The sequence below is a fragment of the Anomalospiza imberbis genome, chromosome 16, assembly GCF_031753505.1.
Source record: "Anomalospiza imberbis isolate Cuckoo-Finch-1a 21T00152 chromosome 16, ASM3175350v1, whole genome shotgun sequence".
Lineage (NCBI taxonomy): Eukaryota > Metazoa > Chordata > Aves > Passeriformes > Viduidae > Anomalospiza > Anomalospiza imberbis.
Genome location: NC_089696.1, coordinates 7,796,853 through 7,813,773, shown reverse-complemented (window position 1 = coordinate 7,813,773; position 16,921 = coordinate 7,796,853). Strand labels below are relative to the sequence as shown.

At 44.5% G+C, this 16,921-nt stretch overlaps 1 protein-coding gene across 3 annotated transcripts in view; it reads right to left on the bottom strand.

The window, feature by feature from the left end:
• Positions 1 to 15,685, bottom strand: part of BMERB1 (bMERB domain containing 1) — a 60,904-nt gene extending 45,219 nt beyond the window's left edge. Inside the window, exons 1-4 of one of the 3 annotated variants that reach the window (XM_068206830.1) lie at positions 15,347 to 15,685; positions 13,944 to 14,014; positions 12,687 to 12,716; positions 8,418 to 12,533 (exon numbers count right to left, since the gene is read on the bottom strand). In XM_068206830.1, the coding sequence (XP_068062931.1) occupies positions 12,354 to 12,533; positions 12,687 to 12,716; positions 13,944 to 14,014; positions 15,347 to 15,647 (582 nt within the window). In that variant the 5' untranslated portion in view covers positions 15,648 to 15,685 and the 3' untranslated portion in view covers positions 8,418 to 12,353. Of the gene's footprint in view, positions 1 to 2,265; positions 2,542 to 8,417; positions 12,534 to 12,686; positions 12,717 to 13,943; positions 14,015 to 15,346 lie in introns of those variants that run through there. The other 2 variants (XM_068206831.1, XM_068206829.1) reach the window with 2 other exon arrangements.
• Positions 15,686 to 16,921: the final 1,236 nt, after the last annotated feature.

The following is a 16,921-nucleotide window of genomic DNA, read 5'->3' as shown; positions in this document are numbered from 1 at the left end:
GACTGCCCTTCCATCACCAGGCACTGACAGGGAGCAGTGCTGTACAGATACACAAGTTCTGCCTCCAAAGACATCCTGATTTAATATAACAAATCCTCTGAGTAAAAAGGGCAAATTCATATGCAATAATAAACTTCTGCTTTTGTTAATCCTCTTAAGGAGCATTTCATATTTCAAACAATATGGAAATACCAAAGGCTAATTGTTAACATCAGTAAAAAAGGGGATGACAGTTTTTCAGCTCCTTCACAGACAGTCTGGCGACTACTGTCATCATGCCATGCAATTTAGGATGACTGTAAGGAAGTATTACAGTAAATAGTAAGATCTATTTATTTTTAATCGATGCAAAAGTGTAATCAGAAGTCAGTGTTTGTATTTAAATAGGAAAGATAGGCAGGAATCATTTAAACCAGCTACTATAAATAGCATTTTCCACAGTATTTAAAAAAGCTGAAGCCTAAGAGCAAACAAAAGAAATCAATTATTCAAATATATAATATCATAATTTTTTTGCTTTTCAAATAACAGATCATGGTCTCTAGATGAATTCCTATACCTATCTAAATTGTTATACACAGAGAAATATTCTCATTAAACAGAAAGTTGTGTGTAGAAGGGCAGCTCAGAGCAGAGCCAGGGTGCACACCTGGACGTGGAGTCCTAGTGCTGCCAACAGCCCACTCTGGTGCTGGGTACCAAGCTGTGATTTGGGTGGCAGCTCAATGCTGAGCACATATTTTTGAGCAGATCAGATCTCCCTCTCAGCCTGCACATTGCTCTCTTCCAAACAGACCACCTTTTGTTCAAAACTTGCAAGACATAACCTTTCCTGGCACCTCAGGATACCAGTTTTTATTATTATTACAAGTGCCGCACTGCACTCTGCTCCCGAGAGCTGGAACAAAACCACACACTGTGATGAGAACAAGAAAAGCACGTCTGTATCGTGCCAGAGAACCTGCAAAACTATTGCATGTGTCTGACTCAACCAACTCAGTCAACAGCGATTTCAGTCTTCGATTCCATTTTAGAAAGTGTGGAGTTTCTCAGTCCTGAATCTGTGCCAGGCACTGCAACAAAACCAACACTGCAACTGAAGCATCAGTTGCAGAATTACACCCTGTCATCAGCATATGGTAGACAATAACACAGTCATGAAAAACTGAAGCTAGAGGTGAAGTATCATTCCAGAACACAGCACTCTCTGAAAAGTAAACATAGCAAATGCACTGGCTAAAATCTGCTACCAAGGTGCTGCAAAGCCATGCCATGTTTAAAAGCGTCCAGGTGAGACTTCACCATGCACATCAAAAGATGGGTGGGGAACCAAGGATATCAGCAACCCCAGTACCAGCCAAGTTGAAGGTATCACAACAGATAGCACACAAAGCTTCTATTCCTGAGGCCAAACCAAACACTTGATGAAACTTAGAAAATATTTTTCTTGATACTGTCTAGTACGGTTTTTGTGACTAGCTTTTCAAGATCTCTTGTCTCAGTGGTTACCTGGAATATTATAAAGGGTTTGCAAGCTTATTAGGTTGTAAATAAGACAGTTCTGCCAGTAGAAGAATAATAGCTGCTATCTTACAGACAACAAGATCCCATGGATAACGTGAATTGGCAGTGATGTATCTTTTAACTACTCTCTCCATCAGCACTTTGGACAGGTTATGTCAATTGCTGCTTCCTGGAAAATTATGATTTCAAAAAAGCTCTCCCAGCACAGAACATTTGTTGAGCTCATCAATACAGTGCAACCACTGAAGGTGTGAATTAAATGCTGTATTGCTGCACCCTCTCCCTGAGATAACGAGGGAATAAAGTGGTCGTCATCTGTGCTTTCCAAACGTGAAACACGTTAAAGACTACCAGCATTTATGAAAATCTCTGTATTAAATCCCACCTGCTAAACAACGGGGGAGAGCAAACGTCCCAGTGACCCTTGCTCGGCCCGCCGCTCACCGCTTCTCTCTGCGGAGCGCGCCGCCCGCGCCGCAGGGAGAGGCAGGAGCGCCCGGCGAGCGCGGAGCGCCCGAGCCGCCCCGGCCAGGCTGCCCTGTGCCCGGCACAGACGGGCCGTGCGCCCCCGACACAGCCCCCTCGCGAAGCACCAGCTCAGAGGGCAAAACGGTCACACAAACCCTCCTCCCGAGCAGCCCGAGCTGGCCTCGCCCCGCCAAACAGGACCCGGGACCGCCCGGCCCCGCCGCAGCTGGAGCTCGCCGGCCGGCCGGACCCGCACCCGCGGCCCCCACTCACTTCTGCCCAGCGCCTCCGCCTTCCACTCCGTCTCCTCCACTGCCCCGTAGCGCCGCATGGGTCTCTCGGCCTCGGCGCTGGCCGAGATGGACCGGCGGAGCTCCATGGCCGGGGCTCCGCTCAGCCCATGCAGCGGCGCGGGCGCGGGCGCTGCGCGGGGCTCGGCGCTCGGTGCGCGGCGCGGGGCCCGCGGGCGGGGGGCGGGCAGGGGCTCCGGCACATGCTCAGTGCGGGGCTGGGGCGGGCGAGCCGCGACACAAAGCGATGTCGCACCTCGCACATGCTGCACACACGCCCCGCCCGCCCGGCCCGGCCTCCGCTCGGGTGGGCACTGCCCGCCCCGGGGCGCCGTGCGGGGCTCCGCGCCCGGGCTCGCTGCTCTGGCTCTGCCGGCCCTGCCCTGCCCGGCCCTGCCCTGCCCCGCCCGGCGCTGCCGAGCTCCCCTTGCGCGGCCAAACCGCTCGAGCCGGCGAGAGTTCGCAAATCCGCTCGCTGCCCGGGCACGGTGGAACTGTCCATCTTGTGGCCGGTGCAGCGCTGAGCACATTTCTGACCTGAGTAGCTGGGGAATAATGGTAACATCCTCAGCCGCTCATGGCTTTTGCAGTCTAACACATCTCAGGCTCCCGTGCATGCAGCCTTTGGCTTTCCTAAAAGTCCTGCACTGACTGGAATGACACTTATTCCAGCAGCACGTTGCCAGAAGCCAGAGAACAGCACTCAAACAAGTGATGCAATTTTGTGTCTCTCATTTTTCATCAGCATGAAGCTTTGCTGCTTATGCAGCCTGCTGGGAATAAAGGAAATGACTTTGCAGGAAGCACAAGCGCGGTGATTATTACTGTTATTACTATGTTTTTTCTTTTTTTGTAGGGGAGGTTGTATGGATGAAATCTCTGAACAGTATTTTACAGTCGGAGCCTACCTTTCCTAGTGAGATCACATTGCACTTTACTGTGAGTGGTATAACTTCTGACATAAAGACAATGAATTAGGAGTTAGGCAGGCTGTCCAGTGCCCCACAGCAAATCAGGGGTCTAACACTTTTGCCTCACTTATAAAGAATCATGGGATACTCTGGGTGAATACTGGGAAAGTTCACTTGTTTGTCACCTACTTTTGTCTGCAAAGTCTTGTCCTTAATCATGCCGCTTCAAAAACACCACCACTGGATTCAGTGGTACACTTACTAATTGGACTGGCACACATTGATGCTATTCTGCAAGCAATTTTGTTTGAGGAGTGCATCACATGCCAGAGATGAGAAAACCTCCACGTTGCTTTTAAAATTGTAACTGAAAATTTCTCTACTTGTCTTCCTGAGAATTGGAATTAGCAACAAGATGAGCTAGAAAGTTTTAGGACATCTTCAGGGCACTCTGATTTTTCTCTGTCAGCTGTGCTCCCCAGAGATATGCCATGAATTGAGCACCAGACATGCTGGAACAGCTCTTGTTGGCTGTGCAGTGCCTCATCCTCGCTGGTTTTGGCCTTTAGAGACAGAGCCCAAACAGAGCTGTGAGTCAAGCAGAAAAGCTGGTGGCAGGACTCTGCACAGCTGATTTTGGGTGACAGTGCAGCTGCCTGCTGGGGTGGGCTGGACTGACTCACTGGTAGAAGTGAGGAACACAAGTGTGGGAGGAATGAGTCCATCTGGGATCTGGATGAGAGTGGGACTAAGGGAAACAGGCTGATCAGGGAGAAGGGCCAATTTTTAGTGGATCTGGGGACTATTTAATTTAAAAACATCCTTTCAAGTTTTTTAGGTAATTACAACCCAACTGCATTGTTTAGGAGATGGGGGAGTTATCCTAGAAATAGTTGAATATTTAAAGCTCTGCTTTTGTTAGTATGGCTGAAAAACACCCACTAGCCAGAAACTCGTGTGCAAAGAATTTGCTTACATAAAGCAAAGAATATAAAAGGTGATTTATTGTAATTAGGAAGTTTTCACCTGCCCATTTTAAAAGTCCCAAAATCTGGTAAGGGTCCAGTTCGACAGAGTGCTGCACATAAGAACAGTTTTGTGGATGCCACCCCTCTGAGGTCATTTGCACAAAGGTTTTTGCAAGAGTAGGGCACAAGTATGTATCGATTATTTGCTAATGTAATACCAGCATTTTTGTTAGTGTGACTCTGGAGCATTGCTGCTGCTGCATTCGCCCAATGGAATTAAATGCCTCTCCTACTGATGATGTCTTTCAGTGGCCCTAGCAATATAAATTATAAGTGCATTTCTTTACTCATGAAGGCTGGTTTTCTTCTGCTGAAAGCACAGTTAATGCAGAAAATACAAAAATTTGGATCTCTTCTCACTGCTCATAACATAATGCCTGGTAGAGAAACAGAGGTGCACTTTGCTCTTGCAGTAATTTTCCCTGGTGGCTTCAGTTCCCATTTCTCACTAAATCCTGCCACCAGGAGCTAGAGCTGGGCAGGAACAGCTGGCAAATCCACTCTCCTGTCTCTTGCTCTCTGGCCTCTGTCAGACATCACAGATGGCCCATGGCAGACATGACTTATTTAGATCTATCTCAGCTGTTTTTTTGTATAGAAGGTCAGAATACACAGCACAAATTTGGGAGATGCAACAGCAAAGAGTCAGGGCATAAATGTCTGGTAGAAAGAATGGAAACAATCTGTGCATTCAAAAGCTGCAGTTCTGACTGAAACAGAGGTTTTAGAAACATACTTCACTAAACTATTTTCTTTCCCATTTTACTTTTGTCTTAGTGAATTCTTTCTACGTTCACTGTCCTTTTAAGGTACAAATTTCACAGAAAAACTGCTATAGCATTTGTCAGATACATTACTAATACCATGGATAGTGAAGTTGCCTATGTAAGAGTCTTATGTTTGGCATTTGGAGCCAAGTCCAGTGGTATGACTGGACTGACTGCTGTGCAGGTGAGTCACTATGCAGGTGGCTTTTGCATCAGTGATGGGTGTCCATAGCTACAAAGGAAAAACAGATGCTTGAGTTCAGTAAATTTAGATGTTGAGATAAATTGTTCTGGGCTATTTTAGACTTGCAAACACAGCAGGCAACAAGTAATATTTCAGCGTGTATATGGGCATTTGGAGTAATAAACATCCTGTGTAGATTTTGCAAACACAGCAGCACACAGCTCCAGGCACAGCTCTCGCAGGGCCTGAGCCTTTTCTCATTTCACATAGTCCAAAACGTAAAGGTGACTTTCTGTAAGCTTCCATTTTACCTACTCAAGTTGGTATCTTCCAGAGAGAACTGAAAACTGCCTGGAAGCTGTGAGGCACCCAAAGAGACTGTACCAGTGTCATGCTGATGCATGTCCCTGTGCAGTGTCCATGCTCTGTTACCCCTGCATCCTAACAGGCAAGTTCACTTCTGTGGGCCATTTCACTACTCCCCTCACTGGAACTGGAAGCTATAAAGTCACTGCCCTGACTTCTGAAAGGGTTTCTTTACAATTTTAATTTCTCTCTGTATTTGTACCTGTGTTCCATTGGATTTTTTGCCAATTTCTGCCCCAAAACAGTAAGCAAAACACTGTATGGGCAATTGCCATGATGTATCAGGTGTAGTTATGAACACATAGTTATTCATTACTGTCTAATGACCATTCTGAACTAGATGTAGAACTAATACAAAATCCTTGGGTGTCATTGGCATGTCATGGCCAATCAGCTGCCATTAACAGTCTTGTTACATTTCAGATGTAAAAGTATGTGATGCATGAAATGGCAGCAGCTGAACACCCTTAGTAGGTAGGGAAAGGTGGTTTTTAATTCCCGGAGAGGTGTAAGCAATGGCAAAACAAGAATACCACAGGGCACCAGTCTCTCAGAGGTAGATTTCTCCAGGCCAGCATATAATAGGAAAAAACAAACAACTAGAGGTGGAAAAAGGAATCATCAAAACTCGTATTTTCTTTCCCAAATATTTGAGGGATGAGAGGAAAACTGGTATCCTGGCAAATCAAAGATGAATAATGAGAGTTTGTTCTTAAGTATGCACATACGAAGTGCATGTTAGCTACAGTAAGATACTAATTCCAGGAAAGAGTTGTAACTTAAATGACTCTGCCACCAAGTTACACCCTGTAAAAGGACACACAATTCAGCATGAAGCTGACACTTCCTCCACAGATAAAGGATCTCATGTGGTGCAGAACTTTGTGTGCATGGTTTGAGACCATATGGGCCAAACCCTGTATTTATCACAGCCATCTGGGTGCTTGTGCATTTTGGTTCTGTTGTAATTGGACAAAGCACAGTGACAGAAACTGGGAACAGTTCTCATTCCCCCCCAGTTCCATTGTCCTGGTGTCTCTGGTGACTGAACTACCTGCCAGGCTACATATCTATGCTCCCTCCTGTCTCTCTGATTCTGTCAGTCTTGAAGGTGTAAAATGGAAAGGGTGACTTATCAAGATTCCATTTTTAAGGTTTTCTGGCAGAGAGGAGCATTAGCATAGGTGTCCCTGTTCCATCACTTACACACACTCACCTGCTGTCATTTTTCCCCTGTTGTTTTACAGCCCCACTTCACGACTGGTTTTCCCTGAACACAGCAAACCAAACCACCCATTCTTCAGTTCCTGAAGCTCTCTCATGTACCTGCTGCTACAGCAGAGCTGTCCTTGACGATGTCTTTTCTGACCCTACTTCACACCTCATTAGACTTTTCCAGGCCCAAGATTTCTTTCAGCACAAAAAGGTGTAATTGCTACTAGAGTTGCATAGCAGGGAATGATGCACTCAGCTATATTCTTTGCACTAAACTGTTTTTCTATCTGGATACAAGGTGCAAGATTTTTAGGCACTACCACAATAAATTAATGAACTGCAAAGAAAGGGAAGGCAGTGTTTATTAGGGTGGATAAGTATAGTATCTAAGTTGATAAGTATATGCATACAGACATGCAATCTGCATTCTTTGTTCTTGTTTAAAATGGACTACAATAACTTCAGACATTGTGGACTTAGCAAGTGCATGCGAGTTCTTAGTGCAACCTGGACATTAAGAGAGGACAGACAGTCCTGGGCTGGTTTAGAACAGGACTATTAGGCAGAGATAGAAAAAATATTATCTCAGGCATATGTGAAAGTCACTGGGATTAATACAGCATTACTGTCTACATTTCAAATTAGAGGTTGCACAGCAAAAAAGGGTCTGCAAATGAGCTTCAAGAATGATATAGCAAAGGGCTGACAGAGCTAAAGCTATTACAGCTTATCCAAGGAATAAACAAAAACTCTGCTTACCACTACATGCACACAGAAGGCTTTGCCTGCTGTACCTAGTCTTTAAATCTTGTCAGAAAGGGAGTAACATTTTATTAGAATGTTAAGGCTAGATTGATGTGGGTAGGTAATAAAATTTCATAAGAACACATAAATAATTTCTTTGAGACACAGAACCCTCTGTCACTTAAGTGTTTGGATAAGTTCCTAGAAGATGGCATTCGAGTCAACACCACTGGTTTGATTCAGGAAGAACTCTTTGCTTTACATTACCCAAGGATTCAGACTGAGTGATCCTTTTTCTCCCTCTTGGCCTTGAAATCTATGAAACAGAATTTTTCAACTTGAACTCTTTCCGTAAAGCTTCCTCCTCATTCTAAATATACAAGAAGTTGCAGCAGGGAATGGAGGTGGTGTCTCTCTTCCAGTTGTGGAATATATTACTCCCTTCAGCCTCAAATCTTCTGAACCATTTCATTCCCAAGAGTATCCCACATAAACTTGACTGAGTTAAGTCCTTCAGTAAGGACCCCATATCTAACCTCTGTTCTCTATAAAAGTTGTTTATATATTTTTCCTACCTGAATTCTTCCATTCCTTCTGCAAAGATATTAATTATCTAAAGAAATGCTTATATCAGAATTCTACATCTTTTTAATAAAAGTCCACTGGCTTCAGCATAAGATTTTGAAGATGGGAGTTCTGCTCTGAATTTACTCAGAAATGGCAGATGACTTAATGTATGTAACTAAAACTCTAAAGGGAGTGAATAATCCCTCCTTAGTTTTTACTCTGCTGCTGTGTTAAGGTCTGTGACATCAAATTGAGCTTTTTGCTGCATGTGGTCCATGAAGATCCCCTAAGAACTTTACATAAGATCTGGCTTTTTTTATACACATATGAGGTAAAGATAGACAGAGCCAAAGAACAGCATTTAATATTTATTAAGCCTTTGCAAAAACATAGACAATTTCAGTCAGTTTGAAATTCATTATTTTAGTAAAATTCAAGTATTTCTTGCACATCTCACTGGATTGGCACTAGCAGTAGAGGCAGCAGCACAAGCAGGAAGCACTGGCACTTACAGCAGAGAATTGGAAGGCTGAAGCTGCATAGATTTCAAAGGTTGTTCTATAAAGAGAACTCGACATATCAGATATGGTAACAGACTAGAGGCAGCTTCACCTTCGCTGCAGCAGGAACTGGTTATTTTATGCTGTGTTACTGGGTGGGTGCTTCTGGTGTGAAAAAGACAGAGGCCTTCTGGTGAATTTTCCAAGAAGGATGTATTTAGCATACTAGTAAGCACAGAAGGTTCATTTACATAAAAGATTTGCAGTAGAAAAATAAATTTTGAAATTCTCATTTTATCAAATTCAGACTCCACATCTCCACAGCCATCCAGAATAGCATGGAGCTTGAACTGATATAAATGTCTGCTCATCCCATTTGTTCTTAGAGAGGATCCATGACATAAAAATATCACCTGACCGCAGGCCTAATAGCTACTGGCAGTGTGTTGCTCCTTCCTGAGCACCTACGTGATGTAAAATTCTGTTCATCCTGCTGGTTGTGGAAATCTGCATGTTCAGCTGGCAGTAAGATCAGTGCAATTCCTGGAAATAGTCATGAAGCCCTTATGACTGTTTTTGAAAGGGTGGCAGAGAGACATTAGGATAAATCTTGCCCATCTTTTTCTTATTTCTTTTTTTATTCCCCCAGAAAACTACTGAGTTGTTAGAAGAAGCAGACTAAAGTTTACATATGTGTCAAACAGGGTTGGACTAGATTATCTGGGATGGACATACAGATGTCCTTTCCAAACTCAACCATTCTGTTATTCTGTGAAATTAATCTTCTAAGCCAAAAAGGTATCAAGGAATAATGAAGGCTCTAACAACTAAGGGATTAAGTCCTCAGACTAAACTGTCAGAAGAACAAAATCTTTAGAAGGTCCATTAATTTATGCACACTGAGAAATAGTCCCAACGCAGCTTCATAATTTTGCATTTTGTGGGTCTGAAATGTTTGCCAGCCCAATCAGTGCTCACAATTAAAAGCGAAAAAACACAAATTTTTTTGATGTGAAAAGGGATTTGTGTTACTTAGCTGTCAAGTGCCTTAACAAGAGAAATGGAGAAAGTGAAAGGATTATGCAGGATCTAAAGTCTACTGAAATATAAGAGCCACAGGCTTCCATTACATGAAAGAACTGTACTTCAAGTAATAAAAGATGGAGAGAAATACTGAACTCCCCAGCCAGAGAAACTTAAAGACAAAACAGGATTTAGCTCAAATTCCTAAGCAAAAACCTGGTAGCACAAAAGCAAGAGCAATAAAGCACAGCTTGTATAAGCTTCTAAGCCATTTAAAATAAAAGATGGATCTTTCATTTATTAGTTAGTCCCAATGAAAAAAGACATCAGCATTATACAGATTATGAGTTATAAATTCTTGATTCATCTGGAAATTCAGTTTCACCTACCATACTCATGAAGAAAGATTTTTTGCTCTAAGTTATGGCAAAATATGACATACTGCTTACAGCAAACCAACAGCATTTCACTCTCCTTGTAATAACATTATTTTCCAGTTCCCTTCTCCAAGTGAATGCTATTAATCATTAAATACTTAAGGCACAAGCAGAAATAAAAATAAATAGCATCTGTAAAAAAAAAAAAAACCAACTTAATTAGCACACCTTACCTGAAACTTTTAGCTCTTATTAAATAGAACAGACTTTAGAATACCAGTCTGATTCCAAAAATAACAACAACAAAAAAAAAACCACTACTGAAATTGCTTCTTTATCCTGAGGACTTTACACACACACGAACAGTTGAACAGCTATAGCTGAAGCATCTGTTCAGTCATTTTTTAAATAGACAAAATTCAGTTAATTCCTCCGTGCATTTCTACTCCTCCTGGGATGTCCAGCATCAGAACTGCTCAATTCACACTTTATGATTCATGCAGCAACATCCAGCAGGGGAATTCGACTCACCAAATATAAGTATCTACAAGGAAGCTATTGACACAGCAGCCACTCACCTGAGCCCCCATGTCACAGAGGGACAGAAATGGGCCCTTCAGTGCACATTTCAACATACAGAGTTAAACCAATTAGCCAAGCTGGAGACGTCCATGCCAAAGGTGTCAAAAGTCAATTAAAATTAATTCCACCTTGAGGCTGTAGGCAGGTGTGCTCTTCCACATCTGCCTGTACAGCTGAAGATGGAATTGCAGTGACTTATCCATCCTGAGAGGGAAGGCACCTCCTCCACCTGCCTGCCAGCAGAACAGGCTGTGGAAGCATCCCCCTGCTTTCTACCCTCCTCCCACTGCTGCAGTCCTCTGGTCAAAGCCATGTGGGCACTTTGCATCACTCTTGAGCACTTTATGCTAAACAAGTTGATTTTACCTGAAATAGATTGGGCAGTGCTTGCATAATCCCTTTTCCTTTCTCAGCTAAGCTGCACTGGGCTCCTACAGTGACAAATAATTGTTAGCAATATATAAAGTAGTACAGCTGCTGGCCAAAAGAATGGGTATTTATAGCCTAAGCAGGCTTTGGTACACTATTTAGACAAGGCTGAGGAATTCAGACATTCCTCAAAGGGGTTTATTATTGTTGTAACAGAGGGATGAGTCTTCTCTTTAGAATCAGACCCATTAAATCAGATACTCTTTCAAGTTTACAATTTAGTAACTTCAAGGCATAAAATCCCATTCTAATATAGCAAGGGCTCCTTTACTGGTCTGATTTCAACTTACTGCAATCATAGAAATTTGCACAGTTCCTGTTTTGAGATACATATGCACATTTAAAAAATACCCGTATCCAGACCTGATCCTCAAACTGACAAAGCAAATCCATAATTAATTTTCACCTTCTCCCAGTCTCCTATGTATAATTACCCAGTGTCTTCTATGAATAGGAATGTTTAAAAGCCATTTGAGGAAAAAATGGAAGTTCCTGATATAGCTGGATTCTGCCATTCATGCCACCTTCCTTCCCATGTTCTTTTTCTTCAAAATTTTGATTATATCTTCAGCATGATGAAACAGCTGAAAAGAGCAGAGGAGTCAAGAATCCCATGGCTCTTGAGGAGCAAAGGAAGCAGTGGCTGCACACAGAACCAAAGCTCCCTGCAGTGCCTGGGTGGGTTCCACCATACAGGAGCTGTTTGACTGACCCCAAGGTCAATGGGCAGCACCCACCCCAAAGGGCTCTGACCAAAGTAATCTTTATTTTCACAGCTAAGGTAAAACATGTACAAATATAGTCCAGGTTTGTGTATTCTATTAAATAATTAATTTCCTATATAAATTTTCATGTAGAATAAAACAAGTTGGCCCCATAGAAATGTGGGCTTTACAAACACAGTACTTTTGTTTCCTCTCAATGAAACAAATTCAATGCCACGTTTTAGATATGGAATCCATTAAATTTTGTTCTGCAAAGTAATCTTGCATTGATAACAATTGTCAAGTCCGACAACTGATGATTTAATATTCTATTCTCCTTTTCCTAGCAATTACAAGTTGCTTGAAAATTAAATTACAGTTAATATTTCTCCCCAGTGAGGCAGTCTGACATGATGTACAAATGCTTACATTGCCCTGTCAGTTGTTTCCAGATGAGATGGGCTGACAGCATGAAAATAATTAAATGTCAATATACAACTGGCCTCTTTTATGAAAAATAAACAGGCATAAAGACAAACTGTTCCACTGCTTATGCTAACCACCAAATGCTGAGATAACTGCTTATTTTAAACACAACAATGAGGCTGCAGTGTGATCTACTGACTTTCACAAACCCAATTTAGCAATTTAGAATGTGTTCAGAACTAAAGTTCTTATTTGTCTGATGGCTCTTCATCTGCATTGACCTTCTCTCCTTGGAGCCACATGAATGCTGACTTTGCTGTGCCATCTCCACTCTGTTGGGAAAAGCAAATGAAGGAAGCCCAGACAAAGCCACAGAGCCCAGTGTAAGCTGTTCTCAGGTGAACTGGGATCAAAATGAAGTTTGACAGCTGTGTGGGAAGCAGAGAGAGCTCAGTTAGTGCTCCAGGCACTGTTACACACCCAACAACTGCACTGCTCCTCCTGGGGTCAGACACAGTGTGGCTGCACAGGACTGGGTTCTGTGGCAGGGAAAGGCTCACAGAGTCACCCTGAGAACTCACCTGCACAAAAGGCCAGTACATCAGTCCTGTCTGAAAGGAAAACAAATCATTTGTTATTCTTATGGATTTCAACCACCAAGATTCATTTTTTCCACATTCAGTGATGACTGAAACGTATTTGAGTAAAGTTAATAAAAGCTGTTCAATTACAAATGGAGTTGCTTAACCTAGAGGTTGCCATATTAAACTTCTAATCATCTTCATGAGCCTCAATGCTCTGAGTTTTTCAAACATATTACTTTAACTCATTTTAAATACAAAACCCTATGCACAGTTAAGTCTTTACAGATATCTGACACCAGACACAATAAATGCATTTACCAGATGGGTGAACAAATGTTTAAATGTGTGAACATTTGTTTCAGCCATTAATGAAAAATACCACTGAACACTATTTATTTCACACTTGCAATGCTCCTTCTACTTACTCATACACATAAGGCATATTTAAAAAAATCAATGGATAATTTACTCATATAACATAAGGCTGATAGGAACCTTATGTTTTGATAGGCTATAGTGGGCACTACTTTTAGAATCATCTTCCATAGGAATAAAAATAATCCTTTTCCATCCTACCTATATAGTTCTACAATATGAAGAGAAATTCACATTGCAATCACATCTTCTCCTGTTACTTTTTTTCCCCTGCTAATCCATCCATCATTCTTGCATCTGAGAAACGTTTAACATTCTCAGCTTGCTCAGCTCTGAGGTAGCATGGATAATTTTGTCTTGCCTATGCAGAAATGCAAATCAAAGCCAGCTGTTTACAGCAAAGCCTTCTTAAAACAAGGGGGCTTGTTTCTGAAAGTGAGAAGACTGTCACTGAAAAGTACAGGCTAAAAATTATTCTAAAAGAAGGTTTATCTGTAATTAATTATTTTAATAGGTGTACATGTGTTGCCAATAGTATCACTGACTAAACACTGGTGTGTGGGTATTTCTTAAGACAAAAGATAAAAAAACCCTGAATCAATGTTGTATTGTAAGGCTGTCATTCAAACAGAGCTGGGTGCAAGTGTTGTGTATATAAACACTGTACATTTCATTTTTTAAATGGCACAATGTCACCCATCTGGCAGCACTGCCTAAGCCAAACTGCCTTTACTTCCCATGACTGCTGGTACTTATAGCTTCCTACATATAATCAAATAATGGAGTGAAAGAAAGAGTAAAAAAAGAGTGTTGGAGGAAGAAATATTTATCCTTTTTTGTTGTTGTTTAGCTGTGAGATAAGCAAATTGCTTGCCTCACCTTATATGTATTCCAAAATTTCTTTTTACAGTCTGAAAAGATGTCCTCTTTCCTCTGAAGGATGCTCATACCTAGTGGTAAAATATTTACAACAATCAGGAAAACTGCAAAAAATGAAATGTTCACATTTTCTAGTGACATCCCAGACCCTTCTCAAAATACATTATAATATCTTTGAAAAAAAAAAGCTGATATTGTTACCAAAATACCATTCTGACTACCTAATAGTGGTACATCAAATCTCCTCATCTATTGACTTGACTCCCAGCACTGACACCCGAGATCAGCTGGGATTTGCTGGGTGTACAGGTGCTGTGGCATCTGTTTCTCTGCCATACCACACACCAGTGGTGTAGTGGTGGAACAGAGAGGATAACAGCACCTTTTGCACCCATGAGAGAGAGAATAAAGCATTTAGCATAAGCAGAGGCTCCTTAGTCCAACTCTGGGATCTTTCTAGGAATTCCCATGCCTTGGGGTTATCAGTATCTCTCAACAGATACATTATTTTACTGCTACCCAATTCAGGGACTTTTACTATCCCTTTTCTGGTCCTTCAGATCCTCCTGGTCCTTGGGCAATTCTCAGCTTAAGTTGAGACATAGTTAAGATTTTGAGAGGAAGTATCTGGTATTTGACTTCTTTTCTTGCTTCATTTCTCTTCAATCACAAATTGAGCAATTTCCCTGTTGGAGTGATAGAATGCAGATCTCCCAACCCCAGACAAAAAGAGGACCCGTCTTAGTGGTCAACACATTAAGTTAAACGAGAGCATTTAATTACATTAGTCTCACCTATTAATTTTCTTATTCCCTCATGTTTATTTCTGAAATAGATACTAGACTTCTTTAAAGTATCTTGTTACTTGTTAGCTTTTGAGATTAGCCATTAGTAGCACGCTTTATTTCTATAGACTCTCACAGCAGAAGCTGGCTCGCTGAACGATGGCATTTGCTGACATTTACAGCTGTGTTTTGGAACATGAGACAGCTGATGCTGAGAACTGAGCACAGCAATTCAAAAAGACATGGATGCTGCAATCCGTGGAACGTGCTCCGCATTCTTTGTTGCTAATTAAAAGCTACGCGCCCGACCGAGCTCAGGGCAGGCCTCCTTTGGTCCAGCACATCTCCTGGGAAGCTCTGAAGTGCCACAGGCGGTTCGGCATCCTCGGGGGGACCTGCCGGGGTCTGCAGAGCCCCCCGGCCGCGGCCCCGCTCCGAGCGCCCGGGCAGCGGCGTTTTGGGGTGCGGGAGCCGCGCCGGGCGGGCAGGGGGTCCCCACCCACCCCGGCCCCTTGCGCTGGATGCCGCTCCGAGCCAGGCGCGGGTCGCGGTGCGGGGCCGCTGCCGGTGGTGGCCGGCGGATGCGCGGGGCTCTGCGGTGGAGCCCCCGGCACTCACCCGTGTAGAAGGCGAGGACGGCGACGGGCGCGCCCAGCAGCTGATCGCAGAGCACCTTGCCCAGCACGGCGGGCGGGCGGCGGCCGGGCAGCGCCCGCTCCAGCGCCCGCAGCCACACGTAGCTGAAGTTGCCGTGGAAGGCCAGGGCCACCAGCGCCACGCGGCGCGTCTGCGCCCAGTCGGGCGGCTGTCCCCGCAGCAGCTGCTGCGCCGCGTCCCCCGCCGCGAACAGCCCCCCGTAGAGCAGCACGTTGCAGAGCCAGGGGAAGCGCCGCACCCCGCGCAGCAGCGCCCCGGCCATCGCCCGCCGCCGCTTCCGCCTCTTCTTCCTCCTCCTTCTCCTCTTCCTCCTCCTCCTTCCCACGGGCCCGCCCGCCGCCGCCCCGGCCCCGCCGCCGCCTCGCCATCCCCGCGGTCCCGGAGCGCTGCCTCTGCCAGGGAGGGCCGGATCCCCACGCCGGGCCCCGGTGGGTGGTGGATGACCCGCGGGTGATGGCAGGGCAGCCGGGCGTCAGCTCGTGGGCTCGCTTCTCGAGTGCCTGTGCGTTCACCCCGAAGATGGAGGTGACCGTGTCGCCTGGGCTTTGGTCTAAGTAGCACCATGGGGTCACTGTGCGTTAGTGCTGCAAATATTGAGTGACATATGAACACTAGGCACTGTTTCCTTATTACCTTTTTTGTAATTATTTCCTTGTTACATGCTTACATGAGTAGGTTATGGCTTTTTCTTTTCAGTTTTGCCCTTGTTTTGCAGTCTGAGCAGGGCCAATGCACACCTGCTGAGTAGCAGCAGCCCGTGGCGTTCCTCCTCTGCTTTGCCCTCTGCTGCTGATATAACTTGAGGAGAAAGGCACAAGTGATGTGAGGTTATTGAGGAGACTCATGTACACAGCTTTGTACACACAGAACCAGTGCCACAAAGCGGATCTGAAGTCCACGTAGTGAGGTGACACTGAGTAGTGGCACCACGCAGTGAGGTGTCCTGCGAGACCTGGCCACAGAAGAAAAGGAGCGCATCCGGGAGCGCCGGGAGTTCCCCCTTGCTCCTGGCAATGGGCTCAGGCTTGACTGAGGGAACCATCTCCAGGCAGGAGATGGTAGTTCGCTCTGTGACCTGGATTAACGCCTTCAAAACTATCAAGAATTCTTCCATGAGCGACTAAAAGCAGGCATGGATGACGCGTAGATTTAAGTCCATTTTAATAGGAGTGTAGAGCGCACTGCCCAGCGCTCGGGGGACGCGCTGTGTCAGGGCTCGGGGGCGGCCCTTTCCGGCCCTCATCCCAACACGTCCCTGCGCCAGACAGCGCCAGCTGCAAATCGCGCTACTAAATAACAGCAGTGGCACTAAGAGGACCAGGGATATGTACCGAAAAGTAACTCCAGCTTGGAAGAACAGAAATAAAGCTCAGGAAAAGCCCAGGGTTTGGGGTTGGGTCTCCGGGGGCTGCTTGTCGGACGGGAGCCCACGGGCAGGTGGGTGGTGACGGCCGCGGTTGTGCAGCGTTCCGGCGCGGGACCCATAAGCGGAGGAAAGGGCTTTGGTGCCACCGCAGACGACTGCGGGGTGACAAC